This window comes from Candidozyma pseudohaemuli (genome assembly GCF_003013735.1).
Source record: "Candidozyma pseudohaemuli strain B12108 chromosome Unknown scaffold00009, whole genome shotgun sequence".
NCBI classification, from domain to species: Eukaryota; Fungi; Ascomycota; class Pichiomycetes; order Serinales; family Metschnikowiaceae; genus Candidozyma; species Candidozyma pseudohaemuli.
In genome coordinates, this window is record NW_020194443.1 from 103,615 (window position 1) to 117,058 (window position 13,444).

General features: G+C 42.9%; 4 protein-coding genes across 4 annotated transcripts; 2 read left to right on the top strand and 2 right to left on the bottom strand.

The window, feature by feature from the left end:
• Positions 1 to 1,890: 1,890 nt before the first annotated feature.
• On the bottom strand, positions 1,891 to 3,246 carry C7M61_003466 (tRNA (guanine) methyltransferase; the record flags this gene model as incomplete). Its single annotated transcript, XM_024858804.1, has 1 exon — positions 1,891 to 3,246. One exon carries the CDS (start codon positions 3,244 to 3,246, stop codon positions 1,891 to 1,893), a length of 1,356 nt encoding a protein of 451 aa, XP_024712891.1.
• Positions 3,247 to 3,500: 254 nt separating this feature from the next.
• C7M61_003467 (exosome non-catalytic core subunit) lies at positions 3,501 to 4,580 on the top strand (the record flags this gene model as incomplete). Its single annotated transcript, XM_024858805.1, has 1 exon — positions 3,501 to 4,580. One exon carries the CDS (start codon positions 3,501 to 3,503, stop codon positions 4,578 to 4,580), a length of 1,080 nt encoding a protein of 359 aa, XP_024712892.1.
• A 72-nt stretch (positions 4,581 to 4,652) lies between these two features.
• C7M61_003468 (p24 family protein) lies at positions 4,653 to 5,510 on the bottom strand (the record flags this gene model as incomplete). Its single annotated transcript, XM_024858806.1, has 1 exon — positions 4,653 to 5,510. The coding sequence occupies one exon, from the start codon at positions 5,508 to 5,510 to the stop codon at positions 4,653 to 4,655; it is 858 nt and encodes a 285-aa protein (XP_024712893.1).
• Positions 5,511 to 6,986: 1,476 nt separating this feature from the next.
• Positions 6,987 to 12,276, top strand: C7M61_003469 (OSBP family protein; the record flags this gene model as incomplete). The annotated part of the gene is made up of 2 exons (XM_024858807.1): positions 6,987 to 10,605; positions 10,895 to 12,276. The coding sequence occupies 2 exons, from the start codon at positions 6,987 to 6,989 to the stop codon at positions 12,274 to 12,276; spliced, it is 5,001 nt and encodes a 1,666-aa protein (XP_024712894.1).
• Between the last annotated feature and the right edge of the window lie 1,168 nt (positions 12,277 to 13,444).

Genomic DNA, 13,444 nt, shown 5'->3' on the forward strand with positions numbered 1-13,444 from the left:
AAGTCAGCTCCACAAACAGCAAGAATCTTGACTGCGAAATGACGGTAGAAAAAGTGAGCAGCCTCGGGAAGATTTCTTGCAAGTAAAATTGGTAGTGTAGATGGTTTTTGAATGATCAGCAAAAAGATTTTTGTAATACTGGTAGAAATTGATACGGCAAGAAACTGATGAACAAAGAGTGACAAGAAATACCACCGTTGTAAAAGGAGCTGTAGCTCTTGGCCAGTCCAAATAGTGCCATGTTTGAGGAGTGATTTTATAAGCTCAAGATGGCACACTGTGTAGATGTTTAGCATGAGGGAAGGGAGAACATTTGCGATAAGACTGCGAGCTTCGGGAGGGAGATTATTCACTCCGTTTATTGACGAAATCAGGTGGGAAACTGATTGGAAGAAGAACCCGATAATGGAAACGGGAAGAACGGAAAAGCCTATTGCACACAAGAGAGCAATCCGTATAAGGAAGTATTTAAGCTGTCTCACCACTTCAGTTTCTTCAAGTAAATTTGACCAAAAAATATCTCTGGGATCCACGTCAGTAATTGTTTTGCCGAAATGTTTGCCGGACAAATTCATACACTGACTTGCAATGCGTGCAGAAGACTGACTCTGAAACTCGATAAAAGCCTTATCAGTTCTTGCTTCACCTTTTTTTTGTCGTTCATTCATCCGCCTGTTGCTTTCTATTATTTGACTGATACACCAACTGCGCATGGGTTGCTTTTCTAATCCCATCAACATTGTCACCCACGATGATAGAAGAAATCTAGAACGTATACCGAATTTTTCAAAATTTGGAAGCACAAGTTGATATGGAGGATACTGAGAATAAGAACTAGCCGGGATTCCCCTAGCAAGACATTTCGATTCACTTCTTTCTAAAAGATCAAATGCCGTCTGTGCCTCTCGCACATTCATTGCAGTTTCACGAAAGTCATCCACGAACCACAAGTGTTCAATATTGCCGGCGAAAGAAGTACAGAAAGTAGCAAGACTGTGATAGTTTCGCATATGATGTGGTATCCCAGAAATGAGGACGACCCTTGATGACACGAGCATCTTGTAGCGAGGGGATTCCATGTAAGCTGACCTGATTCTTAAGGCACTCTTGGTTTCTTGAATCAATAAGAAGTGTAGCGTTGAGATTGTTATGACGGCACAAACAAAATGGAAATTAAGCAGTGATTTCGTCTCATCGTCAATGATATGAACGCTCATGCGTCGAAGAATGCTGGCCCTTGCGTCCTTCGATATAGAGAGATTGATCGGTACCAAGATGGCGATATTGAGTAAGCCACAACACAGGAAAAATAGAAGAAGAAAAACGAGAAAGCGAAGGAAGAAGTAAGCATCTAGCCCATTGTCGAGATAAGCCAGTATTCGTGCGTTCCACGTTGCAAACAACCAGTCAAAAAAACCATCACCTGGTCTCTCCACTCGTTCAATCTCTGGGACGTGCGTGCAGCGAGGTTGGTATAATGGATCAAATCGAGGACGTAAGAAGCAAAATAGGCTCAATTGGATGATACAGAACGTAAAAGCAATTATCAAAGAATGGATAAATTGGTCGACTTCGGGTTCTGACATGTCATGATCATTTGCCACAAGGGTGATTGAGTTTCGAGGATTGTCGATTGTTGAGATTATGAGCAGAGAAAGATTGCTGTAAAGGGATATCATTAGTTGTTACGGTGTGAACAATTTAAGCAGTATTAAGTTCCCAGAATAAAGTTGTAATGGTCAACAGTACTCTGAAGTTCGCGAAGCATCCAGGACTCGCGACGCGTAGATCAAAGATATGAGATGTCTCAGATAGTTGACTCCTTAAAAATTGACTTTCTATTTGTGCCAATGCAAAAGCCGATCAAAATTTCAATTTACTATCACTTGCTTATAACTTTTTGAACGCAACTTCCTCCGGAAGAATGAAGGAAACACAAAACATTGGTTTGGTTGGTGCAACTTTGCGAACCAAATGAAATGTGAAGTCCTCGATTGGAGCGGGAAACTGGATTTTTTCTATTATACGGGCATGAACCCTTCGGTGAAGCTCTTCCATTGTCGGTTCTGGGGAATCATGTGCATATTTCTCGAAGCAGTGAACATTAATAGTCGGAAGCGTGAAGTCTTCTGCGTTCTTCACAAACTGTTCGACCTCAGGATCATGGCTGTAGAGCCCTATGAATTCATCGAGGAAGTCAATAGATGAGCCAGGAAGGTTCATAACGTATTGGGAAATAGATGATGGAATTTTAGTGGATAAGACTCCATCGGTAGATGTGCCGTCTGTTCGTCTTCTTTTGTTTACTTTGCGCCTCTCAACAGAACCTTCACGGTTTTTCCAACCGAAAAGAAGTCTCGGTGACAGCCTTATGAACTCGCGACCATCCAAGTTGTAGGCCTTTAGAAACTGCAGTGCTTGATTGATAGAAGCATTCTCGCTGAGATATTTGTAAGATTCTGGGTTCAAGTCGTTAGCCAAAACTAATACACCTTTCTTCGCAGCGGGAACAGCGAAGGGTCCAACTCCTGCAAATACATCGGCAACAACTTCTCCAGGTTTGAAAATTGAGATAAGTCTTTCATGCTCCGTATTGAGACGTGAATTCCAGAATGCTGTGCTGAAATCGAATCTAAACTTACATCCACTTTCATGCTGCTCAACCAAAAAATTGTTCTCACCGGCTAATAGTTTCATATCGAAGACTCTGAACTTGTTACTTATCGTGTCAAGCTTATCAACAACTGTTTTGATAGTAGGATTCTTATCCAAGATGACTTGCCCTATCAATGCACCGTAGGGTTTAAATTCGTTCCTGAGATTCATGTGAGCAATGTGACCGGCTTGTGCAAAACCACTGGGACTCTCGCTCAACAATTCTGCTGGCAAGATTGCCTGCAATATATCATCAGCTTTCCAGAAATCGTAGTTTAGTTTCATTTTGTAAGGTTCAATTTCTATGTCGTGGGCTTCCATCAACTTTAAAGCCTCGGAAGGCAAGCTCAGCTTATAAGTTTGAATATCATCAATATCATCTCGGAGAAGAACCCCCTTGGTGTTGTCAATCTTCACAATGTGTTTCACATTTGGCACGTTCAAGAGCTGGTTTTTGCATACTTTAGTGAACTCACCGACGTAGCGTGGGTTTGAGAACTTGGCAACAAGAAGGTCAATTTCTTTTTCGAAGACGGATCTGTCCAATTCCTTCATTCCTCGAGCCACAGGGCATAAAAATTTTGAGCTCATTCTGAAAGGTTTCTGTCGTTGAATCTGTGATCGACCAAGATGAAGAAGCAGTGAATTGATAGCTAGTCTATTGAGAAGATTTGTGAAAAATCTGCCATTCATATGACAACCCCGATCAATCACTATGTTGAGTGTTTCGCACTGGGCCAGCTCAATTGGAATCTTTTATAGAATTTTCAGATTTTGATCCATCGCGCACAAATAGTATACAAGCTCATCATCATCGCAAAGGCCTTGACCCATTTTTACGTCCAATGTCAGAACCAATTCTAGCGATTTCACGCCCTAAGAGATCCTTGCACATTTCAAAACACCTCGAAGATTATCAATCGGATTCTGAGGAAGAGGTAGAGGGTTCTGAAGAACCGTTAATAGGGGTGTCGCATACCAGTGACCGCAACGCAAATTCGATTGTGACCCCTGGCGAATTGATAACAGACGATCCGATATGGATGAAGGGACATGGTGTTTATTTCTTAGACAACATGACTTATTCGGCCATGGCCGGCAACATTTCGAGGGTCAACCGATTGCTCAGTGTTGTACCATTGCGAGGAAGGTATGAGCCTGAAACAGGTGATCATGTCGTTGGCCGTATAACAGAGGTTGGTCAAAAAAGATGGAAAGTAAATATTGGGGCAAAGCAAGATGCTGTGTTGATGCTTGGGTCTGTGAACTTACCCGGAGGGATTTTGAGACGAAAATCTGAAAGCGATGAATTGCAAATGAGATCATTTTTGAAGGAAGGAGACTTACTTAATGCCGAAGTTCAGACTATTTTTAATAACGGAATGGCTTCATTGCACACAAGGTCTTTGAAGTATGGCAAGTTGAGAAATGGCGTTTTTTTGCTGGTGCCCTCCAGTTTAATTATCAAGCAGAAGAATCACTCTTTTGACTTGCCGGGAAATGTGAGTATTGTCGTTGGTATGAATGGATTTATTTGGTTGAGTAAAACGATCAAATCAAAAAATCATGAAGGCACTAGCAGGTTGTCCTCTGGCAATCATAACGACTACACCCCTGGAGATGGAAACATGGCCATAACAAGATTAGAGGAAGGATCATCATGGGAAATCTATAGCGACAGGAATGATGCTAACATTGATAGGAACGTGAGGGGTACGATTCTGCGTTATTATAATGTGATAAAGGCATTAGCCTCTTGTGAACTAGGAATCACAGAGCCAAGAATCAGAATGGGCTATGAAGAGAGCATGCTTTATTCTGATCAAGGTGAGTTGATTGACGGAGCATCACAGAAAAACATCTGCCAGAGTATTATCAACAACGAGAAAATGAGAGGAGTCGCTAGTGGATTAGTGATGGATTGAAATGCGGTATTAAATCGTATAATTATCGATATATGAAATTTAATGACATCAAGTGAGATGCGAAGCAGATCACTATATTATTCTTTTGCGTTTCAAATAGAATTTGAAGTATGCTATCTGCAAAAAGCCAAAAAGACAAATGGATACGAGAATTGCAACCGAAGTTTTTGTGTACTTGGCAAATATTGCCTCATTCACATCCCTCAATCGTGACTCATTCTCTTTAAGACTGTTTAGAATATCCTCGGAGTTCTTGAGCTGTTCACTGATCTTATCCAACTGGACTGCTAATAGATTCGTGGCCTCCTCAAAATGTTCCTGGGTGAATTCTGTCCTCGTGTTTGGAGACAAACTCAGACCCTTGTCCTCTGCAAGGCTTATTCTTCTGAAATATTTGGCGAACTCGTTGAAGTCAACTTGCAGCAAGGTAGTGGCATTTTTGACTTGGACGCGAAGATCAACGTCTCTCGTTTGCTTTTTGAAGCTCCACGACCTGTCGTAGAATATATTATCAAAGCATATATGAATGAAGGAGTTTCCGATGCTTGGATCCAATAAGTGCCCATATTTTCCATCCCCGGCTTTATCACTCCCAGTGCTTTCTTTCCTCGGGCTGAACTTGTTTAAAAAATTAAACAGACTATCTTCTCCAATCTGAATTGGATTATTGAGATTAGTGAAGATGAACGATATCCCATTAGCAATATCATCTGCCGCTCGAAGAATGTTGTTGTCATCATCGATAACCTTCAAATTTAATTTCTGCGAGGGCTGCCGATCGCCGGTTTCTAACGACACAAAAACTAAATCATCTTTGGAAGTTCGATATCCGACACAGTTAAGTAGATTCTCTGATGAAGATAGAAGCTTGGGGTTAGCTGAGCTGATTGCAGGAACTGTTATTCCAATAGCGTTGGTCTCAGCGACCATTAATATTATGCTATAGAGTATGGCCCATACTGACCAAGTAGGGCGATGCATGAGAATTGGAGCAGATGGATTTGGGATAAATTTACTCGCTGATTGATTCCAAAAAGATGTGAGTATTGTTCCCAACAAGTTTTGATGGCATGCAGTTTCTATTGATCATACAAAAGAATGGCGGTCCAACAACTTGAGGATACTGCTATGATGGGTAATCAGAAGTGAAGTCAATTCACGATCTTGAACGCTAAAGGTGTCAAACGAAGCGAGAATTCTTTCGTGGCCACTTCAAAGTGAGATTCGGATGTGGTGTCAAAATGACAATGTAAAGGCTTCACGAACTCAAAAGTATGTCTCGGGGTATTGGTTAATTAAAGGATACCAGATAGAATTATGGGCCGAGACTTTGCCCAGCTCGTTTCAGTTTAATAGAAACGTGTGTGTTTGTGTGGTTGAGATCGAGTCTTTTTTTTTTTTTTTTTTTTTTTTTTTTTTCTCAATAATTTTTTACCATCGTGTTGGGGTGTTTGCGCCCAACCGAAATGCCAAAATGTTTTTTTTAGCTAAGCTCGAACGGGGTTGATTTGACAAAACATGTAATTGGGTAAAAGGCCCCTTTTTTTTTTTTTTTTTTTTTTTTTTTTTTTGTCTCAATAATTTGTTACCATCGTGTCGGGATGTCTGCGCACAACCGAAATGCCAGACTGATCTTTATAGCTAAGCTCGAACGAGGTTGATTTGACAAAACATGTAATTGAGTAAAAGGCCCCTTTTCTTAGTGTCCCAGCTAACTCAAAGAGGTAATGGAAGTAAACAATACATTCTAATGGTTCTACTGTAGCATGATTGTAGGGACGTCATTCGAACAATCAAGCCGCTTGACAGCACAGAATTGACTTACCATCCCATAAACTTGGCCACTTTTTGTGCAGCTCTGTAAAAATGCCAAGACTTTGTGTTTAGGTAAATCACTTTCCGCTTGATGTCTTCTTGCCTAGCCTTCATACTGTAGGCTGTTGTTCTTAGTCTCCTTTGAAATTGTACAACGTAGCATTTTTTCACAATTTGGACAGAAATGAAATGATTCTTTATTGCAGAATGTCATGGCCTGCGAAGAAACAGTATGGCGTTTCACATTGAAGATTGGTGAAACTTTCTTTTATCGATTCTAAAGACGAAAATTGACAAGAACAATTATGCAGAATTCATAAAAGCTTAATGCCCATGTAATTTAATGTAAGCTGTGTTTTGATTGGCAATAACTCAACTTCTGCGATTTCGCTCTGGCACAGAAAGCGGGGTTGCCGGAGTCTCTCTCACAGCCACTATGACGATGGTCACGTGTCAACCCGAGAAGAGTATACCTTGCTCACAAACGTCATTCTGTGTTACAACTTTCTTGCTACTCCCTAATTGAATATCTGGAAGTATCACTTTTTCTCACTCTTGATTATTGAGACTAGAGTACATTGTTAGATATCAATGTCTCAACACTTGAACGCCTCACTTTTAAGGCTCAAACTCATTGATGCGTTAAGAGCGGGCGATGAATCGAAGATCGATTCCGTGATCAAGGAGCTTGATTCCATCGACTCAGTTGTCGATACCACGGAATTGGTGAGGTTGAGGGAGACGATCCTTCATTTCGCAGTACAGGTTGCCCCTTTGACCACGATTCAAAATTTGATTAACAGCAAGGCTTATAACTTTGATATCAATGCCCAAGATTCCGACGGTAATACGCCTTTGCATCTAGCTGCTGGCGCTTCTCGCTACAATGTTGTGAAGTATCTTCTTTCATTGCCGGGAATTAATGACACGGTTGCCAACGCGGAAAATCAGCAGCCTGTCGAATTGGCGAGAGACGCCAATATCGCTCAATTGATGCAATTCGAAAGGGCTAAATTTGTTGAGAAATCCGCTACTCAATTGCGTCAGTATTTTAGTGCTAGAGACTTTGACAGTCTTGAACAACTTTTGGTTCTCAACCCCAGAGCTGCAGAACTTTTAGATATCAATGGAGCGGATCCCGAAACCGGGAATACCGTGTTGCATGAGTTTATTGGCAAAGAAGATGTCGAAATGTGCGATTGGATTCTCAAGCACGGCGGCGACCCCTTCAAGCGTGACAAACGTGGGAAATTGCCAATAGATTTGGTGAGCAGGAATGATCCGATAAGAAAACTTTTAAAGCATGCGTCCAAGGATCTGAACATCATGGACTCGGTGGTGAATGCTAGTAATCCTATGAAAACTGGAAGTGCTCCCACTTACAAGGGGTACTTGAGGAAATGGACCAACTTCGCATCTGGCTACAAGTTACGCTACTTCGTTTTAGATCAGTATGGAATTCTCTCCTACTACGCTGACCAAGGCGATACAAACAACGCATGCAGAGGATCATTGAATATCGGATTGGCAACTTTGCACCTTGATTCCTCCGAGAAGCTTAAGTTCGAGATCATTGGCAAGAATGGCATCAAATGGCACTTGAAGGCTAACCACCCGGTAGAGACAAATCGTTGGGTATGGACCTTACAAAATGCCATCACCATCTCTAAGGACAACTTGAGGCAAAGGAGAAAGGCCACTTCCGAGAATGTAAACTCCAATGTCGCAGCTAATGAAGGGAGCAGCATCCGAGAGTCTTTGGATGATGGAGCTCGCTCCTCAATCGACGAAGCCGGTCTTCAAGGGGACGACGAAAAGAAGAAGAAGCGATTGCATTTTCCTCGTCGCAACAAGCACAAGAAGAGCTCGAGCCAAGTTTCTTTGAGTTCTTTTACTGGTTCAGATCACGAGGACAACCTTCCGGTGGGAAGCTCTGAAAACAAAGGTACTGCGACTTCTCCCAACTTACTGCAAATCAAGGAACTTAAACCCTCTGACGCCAGAAAAAGTCTCGATGGTGCCCAATCAGTGATGACGAAGGAAGATTTTGATTACGATCTCGATCACGAGTCTGAAGACTCAGACTCTCTTTCGATACTCAATGGACTGGGTGATCCAAGTCTGGACGATGCTACGAGATTGTCTAGGGATTCCATGCTTGCCACAAAACGATCTCTTCTTATCGAGATATCGAGTCTCCTCGATTTGTTCAAGGCATTGAGTGACAAGATTGATAGCGAACCCTACAATGTTGGTCTAAAGACACTTTCTAACGTACACACTTTGATTGAGCAATATGACCAGCTGGTGCAATCGCGAGAGAAGAAGCTTTTCAAGCGTATCGAGAGACAAGACGAGATAAATAAGCTCTGGGAGTCCTCCATCCGGCAATTAGAGAGTGAAATTCAGAAGCGTGAGCAGACTTTGGCGCAGTTTGAGGGTAAAAAGTACAAGATTAGAAAGCTTCTTGAGTCGAGGGGAATCCTGTCCCCGCAAGTTTCTAATGAACTGGCAAATGGATTCTTTTCAGCAACGCCACCCAATGCCCCACCTGAAGCACAGCCATCCGCTGAAGGCAATGCTCAATCAGCCGACTCCGCCTTGCTTGAGGAGATCTTCCATGATTCAGATGATGAATTTTTTGATGCCGACGAATTTGAAGAACCAAATCAGCCGCAAACAAGTCGTGGCACCGAGGTCGGTGTTACCGATACCCAAAGTGACCAAATTGTCGCTGAAGAGGCAGGTGATGCTAACAGGAATACCGGCTTGGCTGCGACTGGCGCAGCTTCTCTTCCCAGTGCTGACGCAGGTGCATCTCAAGCTCAGAGAAGTGACGCGAAGGAAGTGGAACGAACAGAGGACCAGCCAGTGATCGAGGACCAGCCCAAGCTTGAAGTTGAACGTGCAGGGAACGTCGCTAATGAAGCTCAAGAGAAGGTGTTGAACATCTTGACGCAGGAAGGCTCTTTCTTAGGTTATGAGAAGCCTCCTCGGTCGAGGCTTGCTTATGATGAAGACAATAGGCCCAAGGTGGGTTTATGGGGTATCTTGAAGTCAATGATTGGTAAGGACATGACCAGAATGACGCTTCCAGTATCATTCAATGAGTGCACCTCCCTTCTTCAAAGACTTGCTGAAGACATCGAATATAACGATCTTCTTCAAAAAGCTGCCTCTATTGAAGACTCCACACTAAGGATGGTATATGTGGCAGCATTTGCGGCTTCAGAGTATGCCTCAACTATCAACAGAATTGCCAAGCCCTTCAATCCTTTGCTAGGTGAGACTTTTGAATACGCTCGTCCTGATCAGAATTTCAGGTTGATCTCCGAGCAAGTGAGCCACCATCCACCTATCAGTGCATGCAAGGCCCAATCACCGAAGTGGGACTACTATGGAGAAAACGCTGTCGATTCCCAATTCAAGGGGCGTTCATTCGATTTCAAGCACCTTGGAAAAATGTTTTGTGTGATAAGACCGGACAAGGGTGTAAAGTCGATCAAGGGTGAAGTTCTCCAAGAAGAACTCTACAGCTGGAAGAAAGTTAACACCTCAGTGGTGGGAATTATCGTTGGTAATCCAACTGTTGATAACTACGGAAAAATGGAAGTCACTAATCATACAACTGGAGACGTGATTGTCGTGGATTTGAAGCAAAGGGGATGGAAAGCTTCATCGGCCTACCAATTATCAGGTACTGTGAATGACAACAAAGGAAATTCTCATTGGGCTATAGGAGGGCACTGGAACCTGAAAATATTTGCCCGTAAGGTATCCGAAACGTCTGAGAAAGCCAGAAGAGATTCATTGATCGACTCACAGGACGTCAAGCCTAGTGAGGACCCTTATTCTGGAGCTAAATTCTTAGTGTGGCAGGCAGCACCTCGCCCGAAGGTTCCGTTTAACTTGACTTCATTCGCGTTGACCTTGAATGACCTCCCTGAGACTTTGAAGCCATGGTTAGCACCCACCGACACGAGATTGAGGCCCGATCAGAGAGCCATGGAAGATGGTAGATATGACGAGGCATCAAATGAGAAGCACAGGGTTGAGGAGAAACAAAGGGCTGCGAAGAGGAAGAGAGAGGCCACAAGGTCTACTTACAAACCAAATTGGTTCGTGAAGAAGCAGCATCCAGTCACCGGTGATAACTATTGGCAGTTTAACGAGGAGTACTGGAAACTCAGAAAGGATAAGAAGCTTGAAGGTACGGGCGATATATTTTAGACCTTTTTTTTTAGCATGTATTTCACATAGACAAACTTTTCAAACTGCATGAAGCTAGAATTGAGATTGGTGGTCGTGATGATCGCGATGACTATCCGCGCTACTAGAAGAGGCCCTAGAGAGAATGGCTAGGAAAAGCAAATCTAAACCAAACGGTCCCTCAGAGGAGTCCAAAGTCCCTCCAATACTTGCCATAAACTATGAAGAACCACTTTTCTCGGTCGCAGCACATCCGACTCGACCTTTAATGATCTCTGGCCTCGCAACAGGACACCTCTATTGCCATTCTTACGATGCAGAGGCTCTCGAGAATAGTCTTGCGAGAAAAAAGGAAAAGCATGAGAAATCGATCAAGGATGAGACATCTATCTCAAAACTAGCCAAACCATGGTGGTCTCAAGTAGACTACAAAGAAAGTTCAGACGAAGTGAAGATGAACTGGAAGACCAAACGACACAAAGGTTCATGCCGCTCCGTGGTATTCGAGGTGCAAGAAAACTCCATCGGCGAATTTCTTTACTCTGGTGGTACCGATAATGTGATCAAAAAGGCCTCCACTGAGACAGGCAAAGTGGTAGCCAAGACGGACCTCAGCTCTAGCTATGAAAATCCTAAAGATGCGATAACAACCATGGCAGTTTCTCAAACCCATCCATATCTTTTGGCAGGAACTGATGATGGGCATGTATATGTCTACGACAGTAGGCAGCTACACAACGATAAAGTCAAATTTAACCTTCAGAACATGCATGACGATTCGGTGAATCAGATTCTACCCATGAATGCAGTGTCACCATACCACTATTTGTCATTAGGATCTACCACATTGACACACTTCGATATCAGAAAAGGCATTGTGACCCAGTCTGACGATCAAGGTGACGAATTACTTGCAATGTGTTACCCGAACGAATACTTGAATCAGGGCAAAAACGATACAGTTTTGGTATCTCATGGTGAGGGCATCGTTTCGCTCTGGAGAGAATCTTCGAACAGACTATCAGACCAGATTCTGCGAATAAAAGTTAATAAGAATGCCTCCATCGATGCGATTGTTCCTACAATGAACGCAGGAAATGAGAACTTCAGCGAATGCGTTTGGTGTGGTGATAGTGAAGGCTTGATCCATAGAGTGGACTATAAGAAATCAAAGGTCGTTGAAACTAGAGTACATTCAGCGGCCATGGGCAAGCTCGGTGGACTAGACGAGGTAGGAGGGCTTGACATAGACTACGATTATAGGCTCATTAGTTCGGGGATGGAAGGACTTAAAGTGTGGAGTGGTGAGTTCGAACTGAGCGATGGAGAAAATGATCTGAATAGTTCGGAAGACGAGCATTGGAGTGACAGTGATGATGATACAGCGTCAGATTCTGAGGGTGAATCTGAGAGCGAATCGACGAATGACACTGCAATTGGTACTGATGAAGTCACAGAAGAAGATTCAAAGAAAAGAGTCAAAGTCGAAGATAGTGGCGATAGTTCTGATGATGGAGTCGTGAAAAAACAAAAGACAATTGTTACTGCTCGGAAAGGTAAGGAGGAGGAATCCGGAAACAATGCCGCTTCGAATGATACGGCAAAACGAAGAGAAAGAAAACCAAAGAAGAAACTGTCAAACAATGGTATTTTCAAGTTCGATGGAATCTAGCTTATTCAAGGGTGCTAATGGTTCGTACTTATCAAGAGAGGGAACTCGCACGAGACATGAATATATCTCAGCCCTAGGAGGCATTTCGTCTGTAGAACAGTATTGTGAAGGTCTGTACCACATTTGTAGATTTTATCAATCAGGATTTGGGCTCACAAAGTATTGAAGGACAAAAACTCCCTTATTCCAGTCATAAATGCCCAAATCATGGAGACCAGTTCGGGGTATTGTAAGCAGGAAAGCACTGATAAGGTGTAATGCGACTAGCGCAGCACTACTTGGATCTCGAAATACAACCTCTGCAATCGACAAGCGTGGTAGGATACCGATCTTAATCCATGGAGAAAAATAGCATAACTTCGATTGACCATGTCTTATTGACAAGACGCGGTCACCACATCACCGGATCGCTACTTTTGTCGAAGCACCACATGGTATTCACTTTTCGACCGGATCCCACGACTGCGCAACAGAAGGAGATTTGGATTTGCTTTCCGATAATAGATAAGATACTTAAGGCCAGAGGAAACTCTTGGGATACCTTGCAATCGAGCTCATCGTTTCTCGCGACTTCACCAGCATCATCATCGCCCAACCCTGAAGGGTTCGATAAGTATATGGCATCGCATATCAAAATCTTTTGCAAAGATTTCACGTTTTATTCATTCGACTTTCAAACCGAGACAGCATGCGCCGAGGTGTTCAAACTCCTTAGTCGATTAACCATGGCAAGCAAATTGAAATGCCTGCGAAAAGACCTTTATGCGTCAGAGTATCGCCCCAACATGATGGAAGCGAAACTTCAAGACAAGGGGTGGAATTTATATGACCCTGAAGCTGAGTATACTAGGCAAGGGCTTACACTGAAACTGCATGAATCCGTGTGGCGGCTCTCGAGTATCAATGCGGAATACAAACTATGTCAGTCCTATCCCAAACACCTAATTGTTCCTAATGCTATATCCGATTCAGTGTTACAGCACGCAAGTAAGTTTAGACTGAAGCAACGCATTCCTGCTGTTGTTTACAGGCATCGAATTGGATCTAATCAAAATGTTATTGCCCGTTGCGCACAACCATTAGTTGGTCTCAACTTTCAAAATAGATCGCTTCAAGACGAAAAACTTGTCGAGGAAATATTCAGATCCCAAGAACGGGAGGTGAAATC